Below are 16,269 nucleotides of genomic sequence, written 5' to 3' on the forward strand. Positions count from 1 at the left end.
AGAAAAATCAACACTGTCATTCTCAGTGCCTACAAACCTCATTCAGTCTTTCTGATCTCGTGTTCTTCCACGACCAGTAAGATCCTCATTCCTACGAAACTCTGCTTTAAATGTCTTTCAAATAAAACTCTTTTCCATTTCCATTTCTAGACTTCATGTTATCTTAATGGATGTCCCAGTGTCCTAGCTTTCTACTAAAAAATCTGCATGCACACTAATGGTTCTTCTAAAACAAATGAGTCACCAACTGGAAAAGACCCTGCACTTACTCCTACCTGCAGCTAGAGGCTGCTAGTTTGCATTACAGGTGCACAGATCAATATGTTTATACATGTGTGTACAATGTACTTGGACTATTCTGCATTCATATTTGCTTGCCTCTGCCATTTAGATGAAGTAGTAGCAGGAGTCTTAACAACTCCTGACATCTTCAAGTTTTAGTAGCTGTGTTAATGGATAAATGATTACCAAATGGATTGCGTGAATGATCTTTCATGTTTTTCCATGAAATATAAGTTGGAAATATCAACGTAACAGAAGCCATAAGAAGCACAAATTCACTAATAGTTAAAAAAAAAACAAACACTTAAATACTATTAAGCATGAGTGCCCAAGAAAACCCTAGATAAGTTTGCAGATACATATTTAGAGAGCCTCTTGATACTAGCTGTAGGTCTCAAATGATACTCAGTCCTCAACAGACAAAAAATTTAACCCTACTGCTAAACCTAAAAATGTTTCTTTGTGGGAGTCGGGCCGTAGCGCAGCGGGTTAAGCGCAGGTGGCGCTAAACTCAAGGACCGGCGTCAGGATCCCGGTTTGAGCCCCCGGCTCCCCACCTGCAGGCAGGTCCCTTCACAGGCGGTGAAGCAGGTCTGCAGGTGTCTATCTTTCTCTCCCCCTCTCTGTCTTCCCCTCCTCTCTCCATTTCTCTCTGTCCTATCCAACAACAACGACATCAATAATAACTACAACAATAAAAAAAAAATGTTTCTTTGTGGGGCGGGGGTAGATAACATAATGGTTATGCAAAGAGACTCATGCCTGAGGTTCCAAAGTCCCAGGTTCAATCCCTCACACCACCATAAGTCAGAGCTGATCTGGTAAAAAATTTTTAAAGAGGTTTCTTTGTCATAAATACTCCAATAATATTCCTATCTTGTAGGTACCAACAGATTCATCCTCTAAAAACTATTGAGTACTCTACCCACATCACTCCTACAAATATTACAATGTAAAAGTACAAAATACCAAGAGCCAAGAGGGCTCTTCAGTAAAATCTATCTTAATCACCTCACAGGTGAGAAGACTGAGGCACAAAGAAGCTTCCTCTTTAGTATGCGAAATGGTAAGTCAATACTTGAATCTATCTATTTTGATTCTTATTTATGCCAGCACTCCACATCTTAGTAAAACTCTAAAAACAAAGTTCTGTATTTGGTGTGTGATTTTAATTTTTTTTTCATAGACACTAAGAAGTCAATTTAAATCTACTTATATTCACAAAAATATTTACAATAAAAAAAAGTTTGTACAGACTTCCAGAAAGTTACAAAGAAGAAATGTTATAGAGTGGGCAGATACTCAAAAATATTGGATCAAACTAAAATGGAGCAAGTTCACAAACAAAATACATAATTACATCCAAAAACCAACCTTCCTTTTTTTTTAATTTATAAAAAGGAAACATTAACAAAACCATAGGATAAGAGGGGTATAACTCCACACAATTCCTACCACCAGAACTCCGCATCTCATCCCCTCCCCTGATAGCTTTCCTATTCTTTATTCCTCTGGGAGTATGGACCCAAGGTCATTATGGGATACAGAAGGTAGAAGGTCTGGTTTCTGTAATTGCTTCCCCGCTGAACATGGGCGTCAACAGGTCGATCCATAATCCCAGCCTGTCTCTCTAGTGGGGTGGGGCTCTGGGTAAGCAGGGCTCCAGGACACACTGGTGGGGTTATCTGTCCAGGGAAGTCTGCTTGGCATCATGATAGCATCTGGAACCTGGTGGTTGAGAAGAAAGTTAACATAGCCTGGAATCAGCCTCATTACTCGGGTGAGACCTTTCCTTTCATAGGATTTTTTAATTCCATTTCAGGTGGTTCACTTCCTAACAAAGTCCCAACACCTAGATATAGACCAGGTCCCATGAGATAGAGCATATGTTCACAGGTATCCATAAACTAGGACAAAATACATACCTGAAAGCAAAAGTACACAATAGTCTACAGTGAGTCAGTATGAAGTTCATAATGAAATAGTTATCTATTTAGACTTAAATATCCTCCTCACCTACTTCCTATTACACTTCCCTCAGTCACTCCAAAGCTAACCTTATCAAAGCAAGGACTGCAAAAGCTTAGTAAGAGCAAGAGACTGGCATACATTAATGATGATGACTCTTTAGTCACTATCAGGCCACCCCATCAGCTGAGGCCCTAATCAGAGAGTCCGGAGATTCCCAAACAAACTTGATGGGCCTAGATCTCCCTCGAATAAACCCTTCTCCCCATTGTTACCGATCATCTCTAATAGGAACAACACACTAGATCCCTTTGTAGGCACCCATAGGACCTTGCCCTCAACTTGGATCAACAATGGTAGAGAATGTTCTATCCTCTGAAGGGAGGATTGACAACATACTCTATGCTCCACCTGAGAAGATAGGTCCTGAAATTGGGACAGCTTGGAATGTTCCTACTGATGACCACAGAATGTGAGCTCAGATCTACAGGGATGCAGAGGTCACATAGGCTCTTAAGCTGAATATGGGCCCTAGATCAGATGAAATCAATGGGGTTTACCGTCAACAATATTTATACACCTTTCCCATATTTGGGAGCTACTCTCTTCCCTGATCCAGCTTTCTAGTCCTTTTTCTAGCCATGACACCATCTTCTCAGACAATTACTTGGATCCACCTGCATATCAGATTTCAGGCTCGGGGGAAAAAAAACACCTGCATTAAGGTTTTACTGCAACACATATATCATTTGACCCCTGTCCTGTATTTTTCTTTAATTATAAAAAATAAAGGAATAGCTACATATCTAATAGTAAACATAGCTGCATCCTATTTGTATGAGTCAGTGAAGTCAAGTTCAAAAATTAAAATGAAAAGCTTAGCTTTAAAGAAAACTTTCAGAAGAATGCACTAAAATTTTATAAGACAATATATTAGCACTCTTCAGTTTTATGACATGTGAAAATTATGAAAGAGCTATGAAAAGTATTAATTCGAAGCTTGGGTATAGATTTGTAAAATTCTATATACTGACATTTTATTTATTTTCCTTTTCATTGCCCTTGTTTTTATCATTGTTGCAGTTATTATTATTGCTGTCATCGTTGTTGGATAGGACAGAGAGAAATGGAGAGAGGAGGGGAAAACAGAAAGGGGGAGAGAAAGATAGACACCTGCAGACCTGCTTCACCGCTTGTGAAGCAACTTCCCTGCAGGTGAGGAGGTGGGGGCTCAAACCCGTAACCTTACAATGATCCTCGAGTTTCACACCATATGCGCTTAACCTGCTGTGCTACAGCCTGACCTCCAGACATTTTATTTTTTCAATAGGATTCAACAAATACTCTAAAACACAGATCTATTAACATCTATACTAATCATGTGGCTATAAGAATTAATTCTATTTTATAATAAATGCAGCTTTTCTTGTAATAACTATGTACATTTTTCAAAAAGTATATAATCTCTCTCTCTCCCTCTTTTTTTTTAAACCAAAGCATTGCTTAGTTCTGAGCTCTGGTTTATTGTACAGCAGGGAATTAAACCGGAGATTTTGGAGCCTCAAGCAAGAGAGTGTTGTTGCATAACTGTTATGCTATCTATTCCCTAGCCCCACTCTAAAAAGTATAATTTCTTTAAATCAATAACACATTTTGCCAGTCAATGCTCTATAATTTTATATATACTAACCTCTACATAAAAAGATCCCATTATTTTTAAATACAGTCATTTACTTTCCAAGATGACCCCTTAAGTTATAACTAACTCTCCAAACTTTTTCTCAGAAAAATTACCAATAAAAGTTTCAATTTTTTTCTAGACTATCTCCTATATTTTTCTTTTCTCAGTGATCGTGACCTCAACTTGGCCAGTGGTTTCCAAAAGGGCCTACATATTGGAATCACCTGGGAGTTTTTCAAGTTAATGACACCTGGTACAACTTCAACACATATCATTTAATGAAGTAGGCTATGTCTCGGATACTAGTAATTCTAAAAAGTAGCAAGATTTGGCCCTGAATTATTTAAGCCTAGCTTTGATTTTTCAATGTCTCATTTTCTTTTCTATAGTAAGTTCTGAAAAGAACCCTAAAATATATACTACTATACTATTTGCGCCACCAAAATTCCAAGCTTCCTATTTGTAAATTATTTGACTTACACTTCTCCTTAAAATGGAGTACATTTTCATTTTTTCTAGGAAATACAGAAATGGTGCCTGATAATTTCCAAGGTTTCTTCCTCACTTAGACTTTATGTAGGTCTCTTAAAAAAAAAAAATCAGTGTGACTTTCTGGATCACGAAGCACACCTCAGGCACCTGGCTCAGCTGGACTTTCCTTCCCCCCACCCTTTCTTCAAATGGACTGACCAAAATGAAATTGTCGATATTTGGTCATTTTTAATCTAAACAGACATTCCATGTGATTCATTATGATGTCTTTCCTCTATTTATACTTTATAGTAAAACCAACAACTCAACATTCTCAAAACTACCCAGAGTAGAAGATAGGAACTTGGCATGTATATCAGCACTCACAATATTTTGACAGCACAGAAAGGTGTAAGAAGCTTATCAGGTTTTCTTAGTTTAGTATAGCATTAAATTTAAGCTGACAATATTAATCATAAAATTAATTTTATTAGCCACTGCTTTACAATTTAACTGTGTCAATGAGAACAATGTTCCAGCCACTTTCACCAGCTGGTCTTGTGATCCCAGACTGACTTCTCTACCCAGAATCAATTCCAATTCAGTCTTGAAAGTACACATCACTAATCATAAAGAAATTAAGGTGAGGAGTCAGTAAGAGAGTTGTAAATTGAGTATGCCATAGTATCACTCTACAGCACAATGGAAAAAAAAAAAATCACAGTTCATGGTTTAAAGAAAATAGAAAGATCCTATACCATACATTCACATATTTTTAAAGAGGCATATTCATCAATACACTAGAATAAATTTTACATTGATTCTGTAGTATCTAATATATTCTAATTCACAGAATGTTTATAATGCAATATGATCACTTTTCTTACAGAAAAATAAGGATTGCTTGTAAAATTAGGATTTGTGGTCATCTTTAAGTTGCCAATTTTAATTCTATATTTCACAACATAATGTAAAACCACTTGTTTGTCTCTTTAAGATGTTTTAATCATTTCATAAAAGAGTTAGTCAGGGTCTTACCATATTTGCAGAATCTGTTTGAGTCTTATTTCAAATAAGGGAGGGAACTAAAAAGAAAATAAAAGTTCACTGTATGGGGTGTAAAAAAAAAAAAAAGGAAAATCATCTTCCTAAGCAGCTGATAGAGGTGTGACAGAAACCTTATAATCAGTGGTCAAGAGAAACAAGCCCAATGTATGAAATGTCAGACACGGAAAACAAACAGTAGTTTCTAATATGATCCTCAAATTGAAAAATTATAAGAGCAAGCATTCAGAAGTGCAGTCTGTGATTGACTTGCTATTCTAAGAGGCAGGTCCAAGTGGCAATGTCCCAGAGTTAGAAGCAACAGGGATTTATTTATTTAACAATGGTTAATAATTCTCCTGGGGAGAAGCCAGCCAGCTTTCACATAGCATCCATTAAATTTGTAAACTGAGAAGTTCACATGAATATGAGGGGATTAAAAATCTAATCTGCCCACAATTTAGTGTAAATTATGCTTAGCCACTTAGTCTAAAAATCTCTGCTCCATAACAAAAACACAATTAACTATGATTTTTGGTTCAGAGTGTTATGGCATAGAAAGCAAATTATTTCATTTTACTTCTCAGAATTACAACAGATAAATCAATATGCTTCATATGTATATGTAACTGCTTCCAGGCTACAAATTTGATAGAATAGCAACTTCTAAATTTATCAATTTCATATTTTCTGCTTTACTAAAATGATTCATTCTGCATCCTAATGAGTAATGAGAGCAAAAGAAAGCCCCAAGCCTAATGCATTATAAAAATTTACCTAGCTTATCATAACATCTGTCTACGGGAAGGAAAAGCTTCTGTGAATCAATTATTCTCTAAAGGGAATAGTATTTTCTCAAGGCAGTAAAGTCATGTTCACACAGGTAGGTCAATACCTTTCCAGGGACCCGGAGACTCTCAATGGCACCAAGATCACTGAGGTTCTCTGGAGGACTTCTCAGACCCTTGAAAAGAACAAATACAGTAAAAAGAATTTAAATTGTGCTGCAGAACTGTAAAATCCTGGAACATACTTAGTAAGACAGAAATTGTCATTTACAAATAGCTATTTTCCTGCCTGAAAATATTTGGGACAAAAGCCAAAGAAGTGGCTCAACAGATGCCATGCCTTGCATGCATGGGTTCGATCCTGGGTTCGATCTCCAGCACCACATGTGACAGAGCACTGCTCCGATCTCTCTCACTCAATAACAGGAATGATTAACTTGTATATACAAGACATATGTTCTTAGAATAATGATCACTTAGTAGATTCAGTACTTTTATTAATCAAGTAAAGACCTACTCTGAGTAGTATAAAATAAGCATATTGATATCCAACTTAAGCAAGATTTGAAAGCAACCAAAAAAATTTTTTTAATTAAAAAAAAAAATTGGGGTAGTCTGGGAGATGGCACAGTGGATAAAGCATTGGACTCTCAAGCAGGTGGTCCTGAGTTCAGTCCCCGGCAACACATGTACCAGAGTAATGTATGGTTCTTTCTCTCTCTTATCTTTCACATTAATAAATAAATCAACTCTTTTTAAAAAATGGATAACAAATAATATAAAAAACACTATCTATTAATCATTAGCAAATTTACCTGGCAAAACAGTCCAGTATTACAAATATACCAAAGTGAGAAACTCATAGACTAATAATAATATTGTTAAGTTAATATTTAAGAAGCCCTTGTATTTTACTGGATTATTTCTCACCAGTGGACTACATTACTGCTGCAATAAAACCTGAAATTAAAAATAAAACCTGAAATCTCATGCCTCACCACTTCCTGATTGTCCCTTACCTCTCTTACCTCTCTACCCAATACTTTCTACATTGATGTCAACTGATGAATTCTGAATGGCTCCTTAAGGAAATTTAGCAGGATGAAACAACTTATCAATTAAATTTTCTCTATGCCTGTATTTAAAAAATAGGATATTCAAAGCAGGCATTAGGAGTTATTGTAGTATTACGCTCTAAGAAAAAAGAAGACACCCAGAAGTAGTGATAGGTGTACAGGTGACTTCGAAAGGAAGTGAAGGCAGGACCACTGAAAAAATGGGAAAAATAATGAAAAGAAAATAAAAGATATAGATAATATAGTTATAAAATCATCCACATTGGTGACCTGGGGAGAACTACTGCAGTATACAATGGAAGGGACAGGGACACAGAACTCTAGTGGTGGGGACTGTATAGAATTATAGTTCTATTATCTTACAATTTTGTAAATCAGTATTAAGTCAATAATTAAAATAAATAAACAAAAAATAACCTGGTACATTAATCTGAGATTTATTCTACAGTCAAGTGTTAAGTCTTCAAGTGCCCCATACTGGTACACTGGTGTTCCTAGCAATCAAACTCTGATATATTTACATAGATTATTTGTGACATTAGAGTAAAATTGATTATTATAGAAGTGTATATTTCATCTTCCCAATTATATAATATCACCAGTCATAGGTATCACTTATTTATTTATTTATTTATTTATTTATTTTTGCCTCCAGGGTTATCGCTGGGGCTCGGTGCCTGCACTACGAATCCACTGCTCCTGGAGGCCATTTTTCCCCTTTTGTTGCCCTTGTTGGTTTTATTGTTATTATTATTGTTGTTGTTATTGTTGTTGGCCAGATCAGAGAGAAATGAAGAGAGGAGGGGAAAACAGAGAGGGGGAGAGAAAGATAGACACCTGCAGACTTGCTTTCACCACTTGTGAAGTGACCTACTGCAGGTGGGGAGTCAGAGGCTGGAACCGGGATCCTTATGCTGGTCCTTGTGCTTCATGCTGTGCTACCGCCAAACCCCCAGGTATCATTTTTTATGACAAGGTACTTTGTCTTACCTCCAAACCTTCCTTCCTTCCTCACAGACTACACACCCCTCCACTATTCTCTCTTACAAACATACATCCCACATCACTTAAGGAATATGCACATACTTTGTGTGTATGTGTATATGCATAATATACATAAAAAGGTCAGTTTTAGAACTCAACATTGTTTTCCTTACTACTTTTGACGCTATACCTTCATGATGCTAATGGTGAAAAATTATGTCAAGGAAAAGTGTACACTAATAGTTTATACATATTTTTATTTCTTCACTCATTTTAAGATAGTAAATCTTGGTATTCCTTTCTTAATTTCAGCAGGCTTCTCTAGAAATTTTCTTTTAAGTCGACTGCATATCCCCCTGATAACAATGTCTAATTAGTTGAATATGAAAGATAGGGACTTCTATCAAATATTTTATTCACTTCTTTGGTGTTTACTTTCTAACTCTGGACTTCTACCAAATATTTTATTCACTTCTTTGGTGTTTACTTTCTCCCTGGATTGAAGAGGCAAATAATACCTGGTCTCTGCCTTCTCTTTGAATTTACAGTGTAGGAGAAAAATAGTGATACAATTAATATCAAAAACTGATCAGCTTAGCAGATACTGTATTTGAGAATATTTGATTGTGCTTCAAAACATTAGTGACTGCATAAGTCACTTGTAACTCCTACTTTTAACCCAGAAACACATATGTATTAGATGAGATTGGGCGTATCCAAGGTGGTCCAGCTATAGACAAACACGAATATACTAGATCTGTGGTACCCAGGAATCTTATGTTTAAGAAGCTCCATGGCAATTTTGCTGGTGATGAATCATGGGCCATAATACATTCTTTGAAGCATAGGAAAACTTCACAGAGAAGTTCACTGTCACACATGCACACTAAGTAAAATTTCATAATTCAAAAAGCACTACTCCCAAAATAATCCTTTAAAAAAATATAACTGCTATGCATCCAAACATTTTTTTTTCTTTCCTTATTGTCACCAGAATTATTACTGGGGCTCAGTGTATGAATCCACCACTCCTGGTGGCCATCTTTCTTTCTTTTTTTTCCTTTACTTGATAGACAGAAATTGAGAGGGGAGCAGGAGACACAGAGACACACCAACAATACTTGCTCCCCCCTGGAAGTGGGTAGCAAAGGCTCAAACCCAGGTCCTTACATAGAGCAGTGTTAACCAGGTGTACCACTGGCCAGTCCTTGCTTTAAAAGTTTTTTAAATATAAATGTGCTTAACCAACCTAACAGAAATCCTTAGTGGAATCCATCAGATGTAATTTATTCTTTCCTCTGGGGGGGGGGGGGGCATCTAATGATTGAAGTTTAAAAAAGTGATATATGTTAGAAGCAGTAGTTTTAAGGAATGTTAGAAGTAGTTTTAAAAGTTCTCTTTCATGCAGTTATTTGTTAAGTGCTTTTAGTATAAGTTATTTGTGGTGTGAGATGGAAAATTCCTTGCCCTTTCCCCCTTGGAAAACAGGACCTAATCAGTGAAGGCCATTGGTTGTTTTGCAAGTTGCTTGAAAGACCCTGCAAACAGGCAAGGCTTATCAGGGCCTTTGCACAAGGAAATTATTTTCCAGGAAGGGGCAGTTGTAGTGACCCTACCTGGCTAGATTCTATTGGTTGTGTGACTTTGCAATGTTTGAAACTAGCCCGCGCTTTGCTTTGAATGGATCATGCTTTCATTAAGTTTGAAATGATTGGGTTTTTGTGTTCTCTATAGCCTGTTATTGGATGTAGGTTGATAAGGTGATGTGTTCCCCCTCCCTGAATGTCAGAAATCCTATAAATTGTATGGTTTGAGCCCTGTTCGGAGTCGAGCTTGGTAGACTAACATCAGTCACCACTCGGCCCGGATTGCAATTCGTGAATAAACATCTTTGCTTCCTTGCAGTGGATGGTGGTTAATTCTCGCTCTGTAACAATATATACCAATATCTACAAAAGAGGCTGGGTGGTAGCACACCTGGTTGAGCACACATGTTATAAAGCACAAGGATCTGGGTTTAAGCCCTCAGTCCCCACCTGCAGGGAGAAAGTTTTGCGAATGGTGAAGCAGGGCTTCACGTGTTCTCCCTCTCTCTCTCTCTCACCCCCTTTCCCACTTGAATTCTGGCTGTCTCTGTCCAATAAATAAATAAAGATAATTTAAAAAATTTTAAAAAATTGATAAATCCAGTATCTACAAAAAGTCTTCTAAAATAGTCACAAATATGCTACTGTACATGGCAACTTTCTAGTAAATGCATAAGATAAATGCAATAAATACTAGAAACTCTATAGACATGTAGTGATACAAGGAAGGAGTGACTCAAGGAATGGGCTTTGTGGTCTCAAAAAAAAAAAACAAACACTTGCCTAGACCACTGATCATGATTATGACAAAAATTCAGAAGTTGTTATACGGAGATAATGTATGTGAAGGGCCAAAATAAAAAATAAAAAAAAAAAAACATGGCACTCATTCTTTAAGTAGTAACCATTACTTCGAAAAGCACTGTGACCATAGTAATCTCTCTCTCTCTTTTTTTTTTTATTTTCTTTAATATTTATTTATTTATTTATTTCCTTTTGTTCCCTTGTTGTTCTATTGATGTTGTTGTTGTTGGATAGGACAGAGAGAAATGGAGAGAGGAGGGGTAGACAGAGAAGGGGAGAGAGAAAGACAGACACCTACAGACCTGCTTTCACCGCCTGTGAAGCGACTCCCCTGCAGGTGGGGAGCTGGGGGCTCGAACCGGGAACCTTACTCCAATCATTGCGCTTTGTGCCATGTGCATTTAACCCGCTGCGCTACAGCCCAGCTCCCATCTCTCTCTTTTTTTAATCAAAACAGAAATGAAGAAGTGCATTAGTTTTCAGACACAATATCTGATACTCATCTGTACCCCAAGGCTAGAGACACTGAAACTTTTGATTAACAGTCTTATTAATATCAAACAAATACTAAGCCATCATTTTTATTCTATCGTCATCTCTCCACCGTAGGAAGTGATAATTATAATGTAGTACTCTGCCTTTATTAATGGAAACTTTCACTGTAATCATTAAGCACTGTTTTATTTTCTATCTGGTTTCTCTTTGACCACTTTTCGTACTTCACAAACAAACAAAAGTCAGAATAAATAACAACCTCTACATTACCTTTCCTCAAATCAAACATAAGGCTATTTCTGTTATGTTTACCAAAATTCTCCATTTCCATTGATGACACCAGCAACTTTTTATGTCCCAAATTTCCAAAGAACTGTGTTGGATGATTTGTGTTCCTTTCTCTTTTCAGAAAAACTCAACAGTGAGTTTATCTAAGGCTTCAATTTCTCTGGAACCCAAGATCACCAGGTTTTCCTTTTCCCACTAGACAAAAAGCTTTCAGGGGGTCACCAAAGGCATCCAAGTTGCTCAAACAATGACTATTATCATTCTCACATTATGGGGTCTATTTGCAGCACTAAACCCAGCTAACAACTCCCTCTTTTAAATTCTTTACTTGACTTCCAAGAACTATCCTCCCTTTCTCCCCAACATTTATCACAATGTCTGTCATAGCCCTTGTCTAATTAGTTCACTGCAGCATCCCCCAACTTAGAATAGTGCAGGACACTGAAAGAACAAAGACCAGCATAATGGAGAAAGCTGAACAACAGCTCTCATCTAAATAACAAGAGCCAACAAAGTCTACTCTTTGAGGGAAAGCTGAATGCCAAAAAAAAAAAAAAAAAAAAAAAAAAATCTGTTTTGTAGACCTTACTTCTCATCTCTCCACATTAACAACAGTAGCTTCATTTTCAAAAACCTTTTTATATATTTGTATATTACCACTAAAAAAAAAAAAACCTTAACTCTACGCAGCACCCTTCACCCTTCTTTCATACCTCAGTTTCATAAATGTTTTGTAATAAGGATCACAAATGTATTATTACTAATAATCAAATATGTGGAAGCTGAACTGTAAATAATTGTAACTAAATGTCTTTAAATATTTGTGTAACCCCAAATTCAGTTCCCTGCATCAACAAAAGCGAGAGCTGAGCAGTGTGTTGGTCTCTGTCCCTGTCTCTCACTAAAATAAATAAATCTTTGGAATAAATTTATGTAAAACTCCTAATTTTACCTTATTCCTTACACAGTTCAGTTCCACTTTCCAAATCTGTTTTTTTTTCCAGGAATTTTTTTTCCTTTCATATATATTCCACCTAAGTAAAGTTTTCAGTTTCTCAATTACAACTGAAAATTTAATTGAAAATTAAAATTTAATTGAAAATTAAAGCAATTGCTTCAGCCTGAAAAGTTAGCATTTTAAACAGAATTGCATTACATTTAGAAAACATTATTATGGGGGGCTGGGTGGTGGCACACCTGGTTGAGCACACGTTACAGTGCGCAAGGACTCGGGTTTGAGGCCCTGGTCTCCACCTGCAGGGGGGACGCTTCATGAGTGGTGAAGCAGGGCTGCAGGTGTCTCTCTCTCTCTCTATCACCTCCTCTCAATTTCCAATAAAATAAATAAAAATAACAAAAAAAACTTTTTTTAAAAAAAGAAAACATTATTATGTGTTTGCCACTGGAGTTTTGTGCCTATGTGATCCACTGCTCCTGAAGATGTCTTTTTTTTTTTCTTTTCAATCTCAGAATGAGTGAAAGACAGGACAGAGACAGAGAGGGGTAGGAGGGAAAGGAGAGGGAGGGAGGGAGAAGCTTCCTTTGCTCATGATGCTCCCTTGAGAAGCTGGAGGCTTTACTATGTGGGTCTTTGCATATGGTAAAAGTGTTACTCGTTTTCTTTTCTGTTTTTTTTGTTTGTTTGTTTGTTTGTTTACCAGAACACTGATCAGCTCTGGCTTATGGTGGTGCAGGGAATTGAACCCAGGATTTCGAAGCCTCAGTCTGTTTGCATAACCATTATGCTATCTATCCTTGCCCGTAAAAGTGTTTCTCTATGTGTCAGTCATGTCCCAGACCCACATTCAGAGACTGGTATCTGGGCTTTTTGTTTGTCTGTTAAAATTCAGTAGGCTACTCTTCTCACAAACAGCCTTATGTGAACTATCACAATGGGGCTGACTCAAGGTTGGTGGTCCAAGAAGAGTACTGAGTTTTTACTACTGCACATGCCTAAAAATGCAGAGATCAATGTTGAACAGGCTTAAATGTAGGTTGTCAGGTCAGCAAGCATATGCAGATGAACAAAGCCAACAAGGTGTGCTGAGAACTTAAAGAGTTCATGGTCAGATTAACCCCTACATTAATTCTCCCTGCTACAAAGAGAGGATCCTCACTGAAAAAAATCAGATTGTCCCTAAGCTAGAAGAGCTCACACAGAAGAAAAAGACACCCCAGAAGAAACTGAAGAAACAAAAACCAAGTCACAGAAATTAACTCAGCATATAAATGCAAATAAAAGTTAAAAATGTAAATATAATTAAAAGCAAAAAGAGAAAAAAGAAGGAGGCTGGGTGGTGACATACTTGGTTAAGTGTACATATTATAATGTGCAGGGACCCAGGTTTGAGTCCCTAGTCGCCACCTACAGACAAAAATCTTTGTGAGTAGTGAAGTAGTGTTGCAGGTGTCTCTCTGTCTCTCTCCCTCTCTATCACTCCCCTCTCAATTTCTGGTAGTCTCTATCCAATAAATAAATAAGGATAATAAAATAAAAGAAATAAAGAAAAATAAAACAAACACAGTAAATCAACCAAAGCTGCTGTGCAAAATTTACAACAGCATCAGCTATACTAAAGTGCATGGCAAGCAACATGAGGGAAAAAAAATTTTTTTTTTAGTGGTCCCGGAGGTGGCACAGTGGATAAGGCACTTGACTCTCAAGAGTGAGGTCCTGAGTTCAAGCCCTGGCAGCACATGTACCAGAGTGATGTCTGGTACTTTCTCACTCTCCTCCTATCTTTCCCATCAGTAAATAAATAAAATCTTTTTTAAAAAAAAGGATTTTTTTTAGTTGTTGCACACAAGTCCAAATGCAGCATTTCAAAAAGAGGATATAGCTTTAAAAACCAAAGAGATAACAAAGCAACCTGGATTAATCTACTGCTTGAATTATTCCAACAGCCTATTTTCACTTTTCTGCACCATCAATGAAGCCATGAGGTGACTGATCACTGTGATCACACACTTCCTTATTAAAGACCAGGAACAGTGTTAACTGCTTTAATTAGCTCTTTATAAACATCACCACCAGGCCAATCTCACAAGGTGTGTTATTTTTCTTATTTTAAAGATGTGGAAACATATGCTCAAAAAAGATGACTTACTCAAGTTCACACTGCTACTACAGGTGGGGGGGGCCAAGTTTCATTCTGAAGAAATGGTATGAAGTATAACACTGGTACTAAACAAATGTTAAGGGTTGCCTGACTCAAATTTATTACTTCAGAACAATGTATTTATGTTTATAACTAATATAACTAGCATAAAGCGATCGTGGGAAACGTAATGTATTGTTAACCAAAAATCTAAAATTTCTAAATCAGATTTTTGTTCAGATCTCTCTCAAATTCTAGTTTTCAAGTTAGGATTTGATTTGGAATTTGAATTATCTTTAATCAACAAGAAAAAAATGAACCTTTCATTAAATAATATGCCCATTCTCCTAAGTTCTCATAAATACTGAGAATACTGTAATCAAAGTCACTGTTCTATTAAAATAAGACTCGACTGTAGTGATATGAGTTAAATAAAGGTAACTCAAGTTATGATCAGTATGCAACTTTCCCCCCACTTCTTGCTTGAAGGAAGCTGACAGGAAGTCCCTAAGATTGTGAAATAGAGTAAGAAATACCCACGGTTTTAATTCATGAATTATTCTAACTAAAATTTAGACTATTATTTTGTCATAACGATTTTTTTTAAAAAGTAGCACTATGCATAAAAGAATTTTCACATATTCCACCTTATGACCCTCCCCGAGGTCTGTCTGTAAGATAGCATAGCAAAAATTACTATTTTCATCTTCACAGCCTGAAACTTCGTTACGAGGCTTGAGAACTGCCTCAGTCATAAAGCTATATTAATTGTGTCATTAAATTATCCATGCCTAGGGCAGGGGTAGAGAGCATAATGGTTATGAAAATAGACTTTCATGCCTGAGACTCCAAAGTCCCAGGTTCAATCCCCTGCCCCACTATAAGCCAGAGTTGAGGAGTGCTCTGGTTGAAAAATAATAGTAATAATAATTATCCGTGCTTTTCCACACACACTTTTATCAGGTCATTTCTACTGCATGGGCCATCTGACCATCTTCCATACCCAGGCCATCCGACCAAAGACAACAAGCAGTTTACATACGAGAAATCCTAAACAAGGAAGAAATTGGGGCTGTCACTGGAAAAGATGGCAAAGTGGGAGAAAGAAAGACAAATATAGTTTCTGAGTACCTCATAGATCTATCTCGTCCATAAAATGTTTCTGGGACGACACCATATGTTCAATCAGGACTCTGATAAGGAGACTTTCAGTAAGTGTCCCGGCTTCCCGAACCTCTGACACCTGCCGTGGTCTACAACACCTAACTAACTCCTCCGGCCCAGCCCAGAGACAAAATATCTCAGCATCTCGTCCAGGTAAGACGAAAGTGGCCTTTGCAACAACTTACACGACTTACCTGTCGGGTCATAAGAGATTTGATTTTTTGCATGTTGAAGTCGTAAACGGGTACCTTTCCACAAAGACTTAACAAATCACACCAGCTAACTAGCCCCAACAGAGGGAAGCCATAGTGAACTGTCACGTGGAGTTACCGACTGGGGTCATCCTTTCCTGTCCTGAGCATGCTGGGAGTTGTAGTCTTCCGGTTACCGCCGGCACCAGCAATGGAGGAAAGCAGTCAGCCCAGCTACTACATTTCCCAGCAAGCAGAACACTGGGCGCTACGTTTAAGGAGAAAAGTTTTGTTTCCCCGGGTGTCTTGGCGATCGCCTGACTTCACAGAAACATTTGCTCTCAGTAAC

At 37.2% G+C, this 16,269-nt stretch overlaps 1 protein-coding gene across 1 annotated transcript in view; it reads right to left on the reverse strand.

Annotated features, from left to right (window-relative positions):
- Positions 1-16,054, reverse strand: part of VPS50 (VPS50 subunit of EARP/GARPII complex) — a 156,256-nt gene extending 140,202 nt beyond the window's left edge. The window contains exons 1-2 of the mRNA XM_060196224.1: positions 15,924-16,054; positions 6,342-6,410 (exon numbers count right to left, since the gene is read on the reverse strand). Of these exons, the coding sequence (XP_060052207.1) occupies positions 6,342-6,410; positions 15,924-15,956 (102 nt within the window). The 5' untranslated portion in view covers positions 15,957-16,054. The remainder of the gene's footprint in view (positions 1-6,341; positions 6,411-15,923) is intronic.
- Positions 16,055-16,269: the final 215 nt, after the last annotated feature.

This window comes from Erinaceus europaeus, chromosome 8 (assembly GCF_950295315.1).
Source record: "Erinaceus europaeus chromosome 8, mEriEur2.1, whole genome shotgun sequence".
Taxonomy (NCBI): domain Eukaryota; kingdom Metazoa; phylum Chordata; class Mammalia; order Eulipotyphla; family Erinaceidae; genus Erinaceus; species Erinaceus europaeus.